Here is a 15908-nt window from a genome sequence, read left to right on the forward strand (position 1 = left end):
ATTCCTAATTGCTACATCCCAACTTGAAAATTGAAACCTGTGCCACACAGACTCACAATCACAACCTGTCAGCCTCATATATTCATTTTGTGATACCATTGCTTCACCATTACCTCCATAAAATTTTGCAGCCAACTTCTCATGACTATTATGCTGTGCCCAGGCGACCACCTCTGCCCACCAAACGCACCGAACCTAGCTTCCCCACACATCAGAACTCAAACAGACCTGTGACATTGTCATCAACCTTTCTTCAAAAGGCATCAGTGCTACAGCAGTTTTCCCACTCCAGACTAAATCATGTTATACTTGTCAAAGACCATTCTCTTTTACTTAATTCCCACTTTTTTGCCATAACCAATGGCAGTGATATCACTGAACTGCTGCCTCACTGAGCTTATTCTTCCATACAGTGTTGATTCTTACACGCTCCCACATGAGCTTCTCCAGATAACTTTAAAGGGATTCTTAACCTGCATTTAGCCTCACTTTCCATCCCTAAATTGCTGCTGAGTTGGATCAGCCTCACAACTATGAAACAACATAAATATGGTTGACCTTTCCTATCAGAATACATAAAAGCATGAGTCATGTACTTAAAATACTGGTCTTATGTACTAAACCCTGTACAGTATATTAAATGGCTATGATTTTGGATATATAATCAGTAACATGGAAATTGTCATAAATCAGCCAATTAAGTTTGAAGTGTAAGTAGGGCTTGTATTCACTGTGGTAGCACTCAAATAATATTAGATTGGAATTACTGGTTGCACTTGGAGGAGGAGATGATACAGGAAACTATCTGACAAGAGTCTGCCATATTCAGAGGGTCTGAACTGTACATCAACTTGTAGAGAAAGTTATGATGGTGACACAAACATGGAAAAGTGCTATACATTTAAATAGCTGTACTAGAAAATTAATTTACAAAAGTCACAAACTCTTCCTCCAGGCTGCCAAGAAACACTAAATGCATCACTAGTGCACAGGTAACCATATCTAATTTAAATAGCATTGTGTTTTGTATATCAGTAATGTGACAACTATTTTTGTATTTCCCTAAAATGTACAGGTACCAAGATGGTTTAATATGGAAGAAGAGGATGGAACTATGCTTCCAGAAAAAAATAATAATATTAGTACACCTGGAAGGAGAATGTTGGTTTCAATCTGATGCTGGCATATGCCACTTGGGGGATAGCAGATGTACCGATAACGGTTTCATCGTCGTCCACAACAGATAGTGTAATGGCATAGCAGCCAGAGTGCCATCTGTGTCTATCCCTTAATAGGGAGTGCTCACAGCCAGAAGGCTCAGGGTTGAGTAAACGTGTGAAGCTAGCAGGGAACTATGCCATGGAGGTGCACTCTTTCTTCCTACAGATCCAATTAAGCGAGTTTGAAAGGGCTCAAATTGTGGCCTTCTGAATGTCGGGGTGGTCCTCCCAGAGAATTACCACACAAGTGTGATGTGCTGCTTCAGTTGTGCGACAATGCTGGTATCTGTGGTCACATGAACATTTTCACACTTCGTGATGATGTTCTGGACGTCCATGCAGCACATACTCCCACCAGGATCATCGTATTTTAAGGCAGCATGTGAGTCCAGATAGCTCGACATTAACTGTTGCGAACCAGTTAGTAGCAGTGGGACTATGGGCATGCACTCCTCTAGCGTGTCTTCCAGTCACACCACAGCATCGATGTGCACGGCTCGACTAGTGCTGTCAGAGGATCACTTGGAAGATAGAGTAATGCAGAGTAGCGTGCAGTGCACTTCAGTGATGAAAGCACATCCTGCTTTCAAGTGAGTGGTGGTTGTTTGTACATACAATGTAGACCTGGTGAGCACTGTCTCGTAGAATGCATTCGCTCAAGATGCACTAGGCCTTATGGTCTGAGGTACAATAAGGTGCAATGTCGTTCACCTTTGGTGTTTCTAGGGGGCATGCTAACCAGCTATCGATACTTGCTGAATGTTGTTAGACTTGTTCTTTTGCAATTCTTGCAATGGGAATGTGATGTGTTGTTCCAATAGAATAATGCTCGCCCACCCACACACTGCCCTTGAAACTCAACATGCTTTGCAAGACATGCAGCAGCTTCTCTGGCCAACACAATCTCCAGACTTGTCTCCAATCAAGCATTTGTGGCACCTGCATTGCCACCCATGGAGGCTACGCAACATACTGATATGGGTGTTTCAGCATGGGTTGATACCTGACACCTCAGAACTGCCTGCACTGTTGCAACAGTAAATCTTGAGTCAATTGGAAACTTCTAAAAGAGTGTACTAGGTTTTTTTCAGGCTGTGTAAATTGTAAATTGGGATGTAGTTCTCCATGTTACCTGTGTAAGTAGTTATTAAGAGGAAATAATGAATAACTGAGGACTCCACTCTCTCTTTTAACATGTTCATGAAATTTATTTACCTGTAGTAAACAATGTATATAAATTAAACATCATTAGAGTTTTAAAATTTCATATCTAAATTAACACATTACTAAAATTGCAGATTTGACAAGACACACAGCATCAAATGTGGACAGAGGTCTCCAAAGACAGCTGGTCAAGGAAGGTTCTGCTGGTGAGTAAATGTGATTAGTCCTGTCACTAAAATGAATATGCTTTGTACTCTTATTTGCTTTTTCTCTTTTTATTTGTATTCGTGTTTTACTCCAGTGTTTGGTTCTTCTTTTATCTAGTAGATAAAGTAGATTTTTGCTTTGTCTTTGTTTAGACGCACAGATTTAAACATTTGTGCTCTTTAAAATTTTATTATAAATCCACAGGTACTACAGATGTCCATTCATCGCCATATACAAGATCAGTTAATGGGACAAAAGGAGGCAAAAGTTTGACAGGTGGTTGGTGGAATGAAATAGGTTTATCTGAAAAATTTGGTTTATGCAGGAGTGAAGGGAAGGGAACATGAACAAACGAATATCTGTTTAGGGCACATTCTCTTGTAAACAGTACAAAAGTGTCAGCAAGCAGCATTCACTCATGACCAGTTTGCATTAGCAGAGGCTAGCTAATATTTCATCTGTTTTAAGTATCTGGGCAAATCATCAAAGAAAGTTCTACGCCTAAGCACTCACTCTATTGCAAACAGCATAAAGTTTTCATCTTCACAGTCAGCTTTGTCTCTTTTACACATTTCTCATTGTTGTAACCTGCCTTTTACATGTTTTTCTAAAGATGGAATTGATGAAAAGTGGTAGTAGAGTGGTGGTTGCTGCTGCTGCTGCTGCTGTTGTTGTTAATCAAAGAATATTAGGATCAGAGACATCAACAGCTAAAGGAGGGAGAGAGGCTGCAAAAAGAGAAACCAACAAACAAACTAATAAATGATGATAACTCTTTGCTTATCGTAGGTGGAAACAATCTAATGTAGACATACACCTTTTCTTCCTTATGCCATTTTGCTTACTCTGCCACTAACAGCAGACTTACTATATGTAATACTTCGTTAGTTAATTACATGCTCCATGAATCATTTTGCATGATAGATCATAATGATGTGGGATGACATTTTACATTCACATCGCAAAGTAATATATGGTTACATTCTGAACATTTCTAACTGTGTGTGTGTGTGTGTGTGTTACAAAAAGATATACAGATGTGAGTTAGTAATTCCTACCCACCACCTCTTACACATAACGATAGTTATAGAAATTCTGCAATGAAATAGAAGGCGTTTCTACAGTATCGCAACAAGGAATATCCAGCTTCTTGTATCCCTGTTACATAACCTTGTCCAAACACGGTGAGTTGTTGAAAATGGCATCTTTATCACCTTAAAGGCTTTTTTGACTAACATCAACTCACCATGTCCAATTGCGAAGGTAACTAACGCTCACTACTGTGACAGTGTGTATTTAAAGCAAACCTAATCTGCATCCTCATAGTGACACTGTCAGCGCCACTGTTATGTGACTGGTATGAAATTTGAATAGGCATCGTCTTTCAAATGTAGAAACACACCTTCCAATTTTCGTTTGTGTTGCTCAACTCCTCAGTGTTGCAATATTTCTTTTCATCAGCGTATGCGCCACACATCAGTTATGATGATATTATCTATATAATTGGCATCAAAATTTCAGGTGATGCCTGGACATCTAACAACTGTTTTTTGTGACCATTTTATAGCAGTTACTCAGTGTACGTCTCACATTTGTTTTATTCCTGCCAGACATTTTACCATTGTGTTCTTGTTTTTATGCTGTGACACATGCATTATATAAAAAAATTTAAGGTATTTCAATGATGATGACTTTGAAACTTCCTGGCAGATTAAAACTGTGTGCCCGACCGAGACTCGAACTCGGGACCTTTGCCTTTCGCGGGCAAGTGCTCACCAACTGAGCTACCGAAGCACGTGCTTCGGTAGCTCAGTTGGTAGAGCACTTGCCCGCGAAAGGCAAAGGTCCCGAGTTCGAGTCTCGGTCGGGCACACAGTTTTAATCTGCCAGGAAGTTTCATATCAGCGCACACTCCGCTGCAGAGTGAAAATCTCATTCTGGATGATGACTTTGTTTATAAAAGTCTGGTCATGCCCAAAATCGTGGTACTTGAAAATGGCCAGGGGCCAAAATCACGATTTTACAGTAGAATAAACGATCTATACAGCCAAACAATGGAACTCTCATTAAAAAATAAAATAAAATACAGTAGGCTGATTTAATGTCCATGAGCAAAGGAACATGTTGAGTGTGAAACAGAGAGAGAGAGAGAGAGAGAGAGAGAGAGAGAGAGAGAGAGAGAGGGAGGGAGGGAGGGAGAGAGAGAGAGAGAGAGAGAGAGAGAGAGATTTCTGAATGGAATTAATCAACATTATTTATTATTTATGTTCCTGTTTTGATTTGAAACTGAAAATGGATATTTTTTATGCTGGGTACAATTTATAGGTGGTGCATAGTAGCAAACGTATTAATGCTGTTCTTTGTTGTAATGCTTTTCAAGTCATTGTGATTGATTTATGGGCTTTGTGTGAGCTTATCGCTCTGAAGCAGTTGTCTTATCTGTGTTGCACTAGGGATCAGTTGAAGAACTTAATTCAGAAACAAGCCATGTCAAAAATATATTTCTTCAGGAAATTATGAAAACCATTTAAAACCTCAGATACTGTCTTGTTCTAAAACATATCTATCTTTTAAAGTTTCTTCCTGAATATACTTGAAATGTTCTTTCACCATCTAAGTAACTTATATTGCAGGCTAATTACAATAATAATAATTGCAAGAGAGAGATAGATGCGCTGGAGGGGGGGAGGAATCATTGACAGTCTGCTTGGTGTTTCATCTTAAGTCAAGTCAAATGGACTTCAAAATAAAAAGGGGGGACAAAAAAGAGAACTGACCACTGAAGTTGCTTCATATTTTCATCACTAATTTCTCTTTTGGGAACTGTTTCACTAGGTTGTCATTGCTTGATATGATGAAGTGGGATAACAACAGTCAAATAATAGTCTTGTCTAATGTTTGACTCCACACTGTAAAACTTAGGAAAAAGCTGTTTCGTTTGCTGGTTGTCACCTCACCCTTCCTTCCTATTAAGAAATGAAGAAGATTAATTTTACAGGCAAAAAGAAAAGATAAAATAAATTATGTTTACCTGGAATTATCGGAAACACATTTGGCTGAAGCACTTTTTCCTTCTTGATAAATGTGTCCCTTGGCTTTTTAATACATTCTGATTTCTTTCCCGATATCTGCATATTTTTTACCAGTGAACACTGTCTTCAGAATTCATTACCAGCTCACGTACAAAGATTTAACATAAGCAGCATCTCTATTAATAAAATAAAATAATTACTAGGCACATATGAACACACACAAGCATGCCCACCGTCACCCTAACTGTGATGGTGGCATTAGACCTGGCTGTTGCAACAGTGCTGCTTGATTACAGGTCAATTAAAATATGAATAGTAATAACATAACTAATAATGTATTTGTTGAGTCCTATCCATTGTTCACATTTTCGATTTTCTGCTCTTTTTGTAGATTGCAGCAACCACATGTGAGTTTCAGAACTTTATTAGGATTCTGAAGTAGTTGCAGCTAATGTTCCAGAACTGAGAATGATGTTATTGGTTTTAAAAATATCATAGTGTTTCTGAAGTTAATGTACAGTGACAAATACATTTGCTTGCCACACTTGCAATATTGAAATCACAGTAACTCAGAGATTGGAATATTTTAAAAGAAGTTTGCCACAAGCCAACGGAGAGGGGTGGAATAGTGCATGCTGTATTTTAAATTCTGTGCTGGATAAGGGTTGAATGGTTTAAGAACTGTTAGGTCATTACACCAGAAGGCAGTTGCTGCCATTCACTGTGAAGAAATTTTGCTTACTACTGGCACATTTAAGGGCAGCCTGATTGCCTCTTCTGTGTGTTTTAGTAATCCATTTTGGGATTTGTACAAGGCAGTTCAGAAGGGTACATGTTCTAAGCCAAGTCTGGAGTTAATCCCCATCTGACCTGATTTGGAGACTCACACATGTTTAAATTGACAACATTGTTAGAAGAATCCACTTCCAATGTAGTTTTTTGTATCTTGATTTTATAATACTGTAGATAAACATTGGAATTTTTTTTTTGTGTATGCTGTTATGTCAAGACAGTCCTCCGTGGGACACTCATTTTCCATGCTCATTGCGATCAGTATTTATACAAGACCTTTAAGGTACTGGGACTTTAGAGATGTGTTTGTAGGAAAAAGTTTCTCATCTTTTCTGATTCAACAAGTGACCTCAAAATGATTAACAGAGCCCAGATTTGTTTGCAAAAACAAATGACACAATTTGCACTGAAATTTGTAAAATATGCATAAATGATATGCAGATAAAAATCGTACAACTAACAAATATTGTCATCTGTCCTTCATAGTTAGATTATTTGTACTTAGTTACTGTAGAAAAGTATTGCACTGCTTTAATTTTTGCAACTCTGTATGTTTTGAAGGACAGTGCCTGCAATACCTAATTCTCTAGGGCAATGATTGTTGCAATGAATTATTCCTAGCCTTCAATTCCTTTATGATTACTGGTAGCATTGAAAAGCAATTACGTATGTACTGCAGTTTATTTTCTGTATAACTTGAGTTGAAATGCTCTTGAGCTATCTGTGTCTTCCGGATTCAAACTGTCTAGTGTTGTTTTCTTTTTTCATCATTGAAATGTTTAGCATAGTAAGATATGGTCTCCAACCAGAAACCTGAGGAGGTAATGCTAATTTTGGAGCGAATTCTGTGAAAATTGAAACTCCAACAGGTGCTTTACTGAAAATTTTCTTGACATGGGAAACTAGATGGTCAACTTCTGGATATTGTGGTCTCATCATTTCAGTTATATGATGATGAAGCTCTTGGGCTAAACAGGTCAAATGTATTAGTCTGACATAAGAACTTTTAATGCAGGTCTTCAGGCTTTCCCAGCAAGACATTGTCATCTTGGAAAATTGGGTTTTCTGCCGCCAGTTCACATCATACTTGCACGATATTTCGATCGCATAACTTGTGCAATCTTCATTGGGTATCCTCTGAGGCTGAATCTATCGTTGAACGGGTCCAGTATTTATGCGTTTGTGGGGTTAGGCACTCCATCATTGATCTGCTCTGCACCAGGCGCTCTATCTGAGGTACCCGCCAGTCAGTAGCAACAATCGTACTATTTTCTAGCCATAGCTCTTCTGACTACTGTGCACATACATTTTGGCTGTTGTGAGTTCCTTCACATTCTGTCTGGTAAGTCTCCCCTGACTTGGGGTTCTGAGTGCCTTTTCTGAATTCTGCCCCTTTTCCTAAACCTCACCAGTTCAATTACTTCACCCTTGTTTCTTCCCCTTCAACCCTTCTGCTAGAAGATGGGGCACCTGGCTCTGTAACCTTGCATGTGTGATACCTTTTATATGTGTGTTCTCCTACCTCCGCTTGGTGAGTGGATTTTCCCATTACATTGTATTTTCAAAAACTAATTGTTTTCATTGACATATAATCTCTTCACCTGATGTATTCTGCCTCCAAGTTGTGCAGGGTGCTGACTCATGTTCGAATTGCTGTTCTTTCTCAAAATGACCATTCTCAAGTACTTGATTTGCTGTTTGAAATACCTCTGTCTGTGCGCCCAGTGTTGGTTGTGCTGGGTTATTTCCCCTCGGAGTTCGGATGTTGTCTTTGTTGCCTCTTTAGGTGATCGAGTGCTGGAGTCCAGATGTAGCTAAGCTGATATCCCATGTCACGGTTGGTCAGATTTTGTGTGACCTTTATTTCGATGGAATTCTTTAATAGCGCTATCCCAGTGTCTGGGTGTCTGTGTCAGAATCTTGACATCATCGAGTGATTTACTTCCAAACAGTGTTCTGCTATGGCTGACTTGGAAGTTTGTTTGAGTCTGGTGTGTTATTGGTGCTCTTTACACCTGATGTCAACAGTCTTGGTGGTCTGACTGATATATGACGTACCACATTGACACGGTATGTAGTAAAGGCCCGGATTCTGTAAGCCCAGATCATCCATTACATGCTCTAACCCCAAGCCTTAATGTTGGTTGGTGAACAGAAAATGCTCGTGTTATATTTGAGAATAATTCTGCTGATTTCTGCAGATATTTGGTCTAACATATGGCAAAGAAAGCAACCTTCTTTGCTTTGTCTTGTACTTCTACTGACCCCTTTGGCAGAGAAGCAGGCCGCAGTGTCTTCTGAATGTCTCTGGAAGAATCTCTGCTTCCAGAGAACACAAACTGCAGGTCTTCTTTCTCTGTTGTCAGATGGACTGGCTGTGAAAGAATTTGTGCCTGATGAACCAGAGTCTTGAGTACACCATTCTTCAGTGCCGGATGGTGGCAGAGCTATTGGCTCGGAGGTACAGATCAGTGTGAGTTGGGTTTCAGTAAATACTATAACCATTCAAACAGATGGCGTGACAATGGGCAGGGAGAGACTTGAAGATGAGCCATAGATGACTTGAAAGCCTTTTGAGTCTGGTGGGTCGTTGGTGCCTGGATCAACCGAAATGTTTCTTCACATATGTGGATGACACCTTTTTATTTGGTCCCAAGCCAAGAAAAAGCTGCTGGTTTTCGTGGAACACCTGAACTCATACCACGCTAACATAAAATTCACAGTGGAAATGGAGAAGGATGGAAAACTCCTATTCTTAGATGTTCTAATCAAGAGGAAGGCAGCTGGCACTTTCGATCATAATATTTACAGAAAACCACCTCACATGATCTGTACCTGCAAGTCAGTACCTGTCAGAACACCTTGAGTCAGTGTTCCACAGAAACGTACATTCTTCTACAGATATTCAAAAGGCTCTGTGCCTTGCTTCTCCGCCAGGGATTGGTAGAAGTACAAGAAAAGCAAACGAGGTCGCTTTTTTTCCGTATGTCGGATCAAATATAATGTCTAGAGTGTTTTCTGCCCACGAAGCAAGATTGAGGCTCGTCATTAGGAATGTAAAGGGTGATCTGGGCCCACAGAAACCGTACATTTACCACATACTGTGTCAATGTGGTGTGTCATATATTGACCAAACCACCAGGACCATTGACACCGGGTGTAAGGAGCACCAACGACCCACCAGACTCAAAAGGCTTTCAAGTCATCTATAGTAGAACATTTTTTGGATCTAAATCATTTGATGAATTACGGTGATCTCAAGATACAGACACAGATACCCAGATACTGTGATAGCGTTATTTAAGAATCCAACAAAATAAAGATCACAGAGAATCTGATCAACTGTGACGATGGGATATTAGGTTAGCTCCACCTGGACTCCGGCACTTGATCTCCCAAAAGACACAATGGAGGCAACATGCAAACTCTGGGGGAAGTAGCTTTGGAAATGGTGACAGAGCAAATAACCCAGCACAGCTAACACTAGGTACACAGGCAGTGGTACTTCAGACAGCAAATTAAGTACCTGAGGATGGTCGTTCCGAGAACGAGTGGCAATTTGAACACCAGCGGCCAGAAAATAATCTGACAGCCAGCCCTAGCAGACACCTGAAGAGCCCAGCTACAGTAATAGGACAGCATATTTCACAGGAAAGCTTAAATGATGTATTCAATGCCCAGTACAACTTGTAGGTGAAATAGAACATGAAATGACAAAATTATTAATTGACAAGTGCAAAAAAGTATGTGCACAGCAGTTGCAACAGCTATGGCTAGAAAATACTAAGGTTACTGGTACTGACTGGTACATATCTCGGACGGAGTGTGTGACACAGCATGGATTGATGATGGAGCACCTAGCCCCACATAGGCATAAATACTAGACCAGTTTGAGATTGGATTCAACCTCAGCACCTGATGACGACTGGAAATTATGTGATCAAAATATTGTGCAAGTAAAATGTGAATTAGTAGCAGTAAAACAGTTGTCCACGTTGACAACTTTTAATTCATTTACTGCATGTTCAATGTACAGATCAGTATATGTAAGAAATAACAGCTCTGAGACCTGCTAATTAAGGAAGGCAGGATTGGGTTACGATTGTGGACAGGGCCCGGATCAATTACTATTGGTTTGCTTTGCAATTTTGCTCATTTATTTTAATAAATGATTTTTGAAAACCAGCCAATGAGGTCACAGTCAGAATTTTAAAGCAAGTAACCACAATCACAGCTGAAGGCCTTTTAACGCCAAAATGGCAATTATAAAAAAAAATTTAATAAATATACTGTAAAACGGCAAATGGCATCGCAAAAGTTAAAAAAAAAAGAAACAGATCACCAAGCAGGTGAGACAAATGATGGTAACTTAATAATAAAATAAAACACAAGGGCCAGTGACAGACAGTGCTCCAGGGATCGACCTCTGAGTAGGTCACACTCAAAATACTTTCACGAGGGAAGAGAAAGGCAGCCAAGATTTGCATTCAGATGACAAGATGGTAACTTGGACTAGGGGCAGTCTAACGAGAAACTAATGATAATCTTGGTGAGGCTACCTGACATCCAACAAAACGAATGCAAGATGTAAAATTACACCAAAGTCGGAACTGGCAGTCTGGGCTCTGCCCGCAGAATACTGTGCTTAGAGCACCCAGAACAAGAAGGAATGACTACCACTGAGGTAGAAGAACACCACCCACCTTACAATCAAGAAGCTGTTAAACTTACACGCCTCACCGGACAGCGGCAGCAAGGCGAGGAAATATACACTGCCGTTACATACATGAACCCCCAGTGCAGGTAACTGGGGCATTAGCGGCCAGAGGACCGCTGGTTGAACTCAACAATGTAAGCAGCTGAAAATAGTAAATAGTAATTAGAAGGTCAGGAAGGCTAATCAGATCTGCCTTCCCCAAGTACTCCACTTGCTGCTTTTTGCCTCGGTGACACTATGAGCAGCAACACAAACCCAAGTCACTGGAGAATCGTTAAATGTCACAATGGTGGAGGTTTCTTTACTTGAATTGCAATGCACTCAAATTAAACATGCAGGATCCAGTTTCGACGAGGTCGTGCACCCTTGTGACCACTGCCCTTCGATCTGGCAGTCCATACATGCCGCCAGCGGTCCCGGTGTGTTGTCGCTCTGCGTGGACCTCGCTGCTCCTGTGTCCCCAACTGAACTCTACACTCACACCACACGGAAGAAGCTAGACCGCCTCAAAGATAGGGCAACAGAACTACTTATCAATAAGTGCCGCTGCTGCCACTAGCAGACAGGCAATGCTTACGAAACTGAGTGGCGCCAGTGATCAGGAAAACAAGCAACGCAACCAGCCAACTAAATGATATGGTCTGGCAGAAACCTACACACGGCACCAACACGAGCTGCAGCACGGCTCAAGCACATTGACATATTTTATACTATCTGGCCACAAAAAAGCTAGGGAATCAGTAAAAAATTTTTCAAGTTTAGAATGTTTTACCCATTCCAATATTTGAATATTGAACAGGCAAATTTTACTTCCCTATTTCATTGCTCTGACCAACGTACTACATCTACACTGGCCTGCAGTGTTAGTCGTCTCATCCATTGAAATCCAAATGTTTTCATGTTTCAACGCTTCCCAGATATGATGAATAACTTCGTTAAAACACTCTTTTATTAGTGTGTTTTTCTAAGAAAGGTTTAAGATAAACATTATTTAATTTCCACAGAGGAATATTTCTCCTTATAAATGCTGAGCATAGTTCCTTGGCAAATGTGTCAGTTGAACTTCTGTCGACATCGATCTGTTCCCTAAATGATGTACTTACAAATTTTGAACATGAAGTGGATTTTCTGGCTGCATTTTGTCTATGCTTTGCTGTGCAGATGCTGTACTACATAGAACTTTTTGTCAGAAGCAATACATCATCCACATGATAAACAAAATAATACTTGTCCATCCTCACTGACATTATCATTCCCAGAATCTGTATCATATTTATGCATCACAGATGATTGTGATAATTTCACTGTTGGCATAATGAAGCAAAGGTATTATTCACCCCATATACTTGATTTGAACTGTGATTGCAACTGCAAATAAATGCATGCCACACATCTGGAAGATGTAATCTTAAGTCATACCTGAGATGATTCAGTATCACGCTGTAAAGAAGGCGAACCCCAACTTCTGTTGCAGCATGGCTAAACAATTTGACCCTGCAACAAAATCATACAACTACAGTCAGTAGTAGCCAGTTAAAGAAAATAAAGTAAGTAGAACTTTAAATACCATACTTTATAATTTAGTGATAAAATATTGTTTGATTATGAATAGGAATTTTTATTTTACCTAGAAAAAAAGGAAAATATACATTTAAATTTTAATAAATATGCATGCAAAATAAATTTTTCCCAAGATGTGCAATTACATGCACTTCGAAACTTCACCAGTGATGACGTAAATGTGATGAACACTGCTAATGCATACTGTTGTGTCGACAGAGGTGCCGACACAGTGTGTTTGAGGGGGCCGAATTGCACGCTATAAGCGCACGACGGATGGCGTGAGGTCTGAAACAAGATACGTAATGAATGCTATAAAGAAAAGTACGTAGCTGCGGAAATACTTAACTTTATTCCATCCTTGTGGTACATCGCTCTTGATGAATCAAGTGAGACTCTTAAGATACATGCAATGTTACAAATGGCGCCTTGCTAGGTTGTAGCCATGGACTTAGCTGAAGGCTATTCTAACTGTCTCTCGGCAAATGAGAGAAGGCTTCGTCAGTGTAGTCGCTAGCAACGTCGTCGTACAACTGGGGCGAGTGCTAGTACGTCTCTCGAGACCTGCCGTGTGGTGGCGCTCGGTCTGCGATCCTGACAGTGGCGACACGCGGGTCCGACATGTACTAATGGACCGCGGCCGATTTAAGCTACCACCTAGCAAGTGTGGTGTCTGGCGGTGACACCACATTCCTCCCCCGCAAATCGGCGAACGGTCGTGTGATAAGGCTTCCGCCCGCCGTGGGGAGGACACCATGTTGACGTATGCGATGAGGTGGGGAGCCGAACAACAGGCGAGGCTGTGCCACCCGCACCCTGCCATTCGGTCCGAGGGGAGCTAGGAAACGCCTGGAAACCTAGTCCAGGGTGCACGTCAACATGCGGTGTATGCGCCCGTAATGAGACAGGAGGGGCCGAAGGGTCGACCTCCATTGCGTCGGGGGATCCGACGCGCGATGACGCCATGTGGTCCGGAGCGGGCAAGAGTTCCATGGCGGAGGACAGCTGGTCACGGGAAGCGATCGGTGGCGCGTGACCCAGGGAGAAGCTGGGCCGCTGCAGCGAAGCGTCCACTGCAGGCGGCACTGGCAGGAGAACAGGCGGAGGCGGTGGCGCGTCGCCACGAGGCAAAATGGAAGGCAGCGTCGGGAACACCTGGGGATGAGGCGAGCCAGTAGATGGGTCCCCAGGGCACTGACCGGACGGCACCATCGCTGAAAGCAGACTGGGAGCGGCAGAACCCGGGCGACGACAGAGGCGCAGCTGATTGAGATGCTGACGCACCTCACCAGAGGCCCCCAAAACCAAATACATCGCGCGGCCGAGGCAGCGAAGAATGCGCCCTGCGAGCCAACGCCGTGAACCTCGATAGTTGCGATAGAAGACAACGTCGCCAGGAGCAAAAGCAGGAGTCTGCCACTGCACAGGAACCTGATGCGGCGGATGCAGCAAAGACATCAAGGTTCGATGAGGACGACCGTAGAGCAACTCAGCCGGCGAGCGACCATCTCGGGGCTGAGAGCGATACGAAGACAAAAAGAGCAACAATGCGTCCTCCCGAGAATGCGACTCTTTCAACTTCAACATCTGTGACTTGAAAGTCCGGACCAATCGTTCAGCAGCACCGTTTGACTGAGGCGAAAACGGCACGGATGTCAGATGTTGAATACCATTGGCCGTGCAGAATGACTGAAATTCTGCGGACATGAATTGTGGGCCATTGTCGGAAACAATAGTCTGTGGAAGACCTTCAATGCAAAAAATAGCGGATAACGCTTGGATGGTGGCCGATGACGTCGTGGAAGACATCCGGACAACAAAAGGAAAATTACTGAAAGAATCGACCACAACCAACCATCGAGCATTCCAGAATGGACCAGCAAAATCGATGTGCAAGCGTTGCCAAGGGGAAGTGGCTTTCGGCCATGTAAAGAATTTCCGCGGCGGCGCGGATTGGTGTTCGGCACACGCCATGCAAGAAGAGCACATAGTCGTAATCGCAGCTTCGATTCCGAACCAAGTACAGTGCTGACGAGCAAGTTGTTTCGTTCGCACTATACCCCAATGTCCTTGGTGAAGAAGCCGTAAGACAGAGGACTGTAACGAACGTGGGACCCCGACTCTGGACTGATCATTATCAGAACGCAACAACAAAACACCACGTCGTACAAAAAGTCTCTCCTTGTGAGCAAAAAATCGGCGAACCAACGTATCCTCGATCCGTGACTTTGACAAGGGCCATTGCGTAGCAACAAAACGCAAAACGGTAGCAAGGACAGGTTCAGCAGCTGTGGCTGTAGCTACACGACGAAAATCAATCGGAAACGATTCGACCACGTCATCGGTTTCCGCATCAATGAACATGCAAGCAAGTTCGGAAGAATCGAATGCTTTATCCTCAGCAACAGGCAAACGGGACAACGCATCAGCGTTTCCGTGCTGAGCAGTGGACCGATACAAGATATCGTAGCGGTTGGCGACCTCATCACGCAATGCGTGGGGAACATTGCGCGCTCTGAAAAATTTCGGTTGCGCGTTGACTTTCAGTTCCAAATGTGCTTCATAGTTCTTAGCACAACCAAGGCCCGGTGCAAAAATGTCTGCAAATTCCTCACATAGACGAGAAACACTGGCGGAAGGCACAGTCTCGTTCACTGATAGGACCTGATTTACGATTGACAAGTTAAACAACTGAAATAAATCTAAACCAAACAAGTTCACTGCAGAAGAAGAACGAAGGACGTAAAACGACACAAGTTTTGTTTGTCCCTTGTATGTTGCAAGAAGAGTGCACTGTCCTAACACAGGAATCTGCTGTCCTGAATAACTAGTGAGCTGAACATTTGTGGCACGCAACGGAGGTTTGCCCAGTTGTGTGTACGTGTCGTGATTGATCAATGAAACTGCAGCTCCGGTATCGAGCTGGAACGGTATCACTTTGCCTTCAAAGTCCAAGTCTACAAAAAGTTTATTGTCCTGCTGACGACAAGAGCGACTTTCACGTGCAATTTGAACTGATACAGGTACGGAAGCACTTGCGACTTTACGGGATTTCCGGCGACGTCGACGCACACTTTTTGTGGGACGAACACAGTCACTGTTAGAGAAAGTGGGACTGGACGGGGTGGAATTAACTACATGAATGGCCATGGGCAAAGTTTCATGAGCCCGAGTATTCTGGGTTCGATTCCGGCGCGAAGCAAAGGGCCTGGAATG

The 15908-nt window shown here is 42.3% G+C and overlaps 1 protein-coding gene across 11 annotated transcripts in view; it reads left to right on the forward strand.

The window, feature by feature from the left end:
• LOC126248194 (delta(14)-sterol reductase LBR-like) overlaps positions 1–15908 on the forward strand; it is a 382264-nt gene that overhangs the window by 295314 nt on the left and 71042 nt on the right. For all 11 annotated transcript variants that reach the window (XM_049948977.1, XM_049948978.1, XM_049948976.1 and 8 more), the window contains one exon: positions 2519–2590. In XM_049948977.1, coding sequence (XP_049804934.1) covers positions 2519–2590 — 72 coding nt within the window. The remainder of the gene's footprint in view (positions 1–2518; positions 2591–15908) is intronic.

Source organism: Schistocerca nitens, chromosome 3, assembly GCF_023898315.1.
Source record: "Schistocerca nitens isolate TAMUIC-IGC-003100 chromosome 3, iqSchNite1.1, whole genome shotgun sequence".
Taxonomy (NCBI): Eukaryota; Metazoa; Arthropoda; class Insecta; order Orthoptera; family Acrididae; genus Schistocerca; species Schistocerca nitens.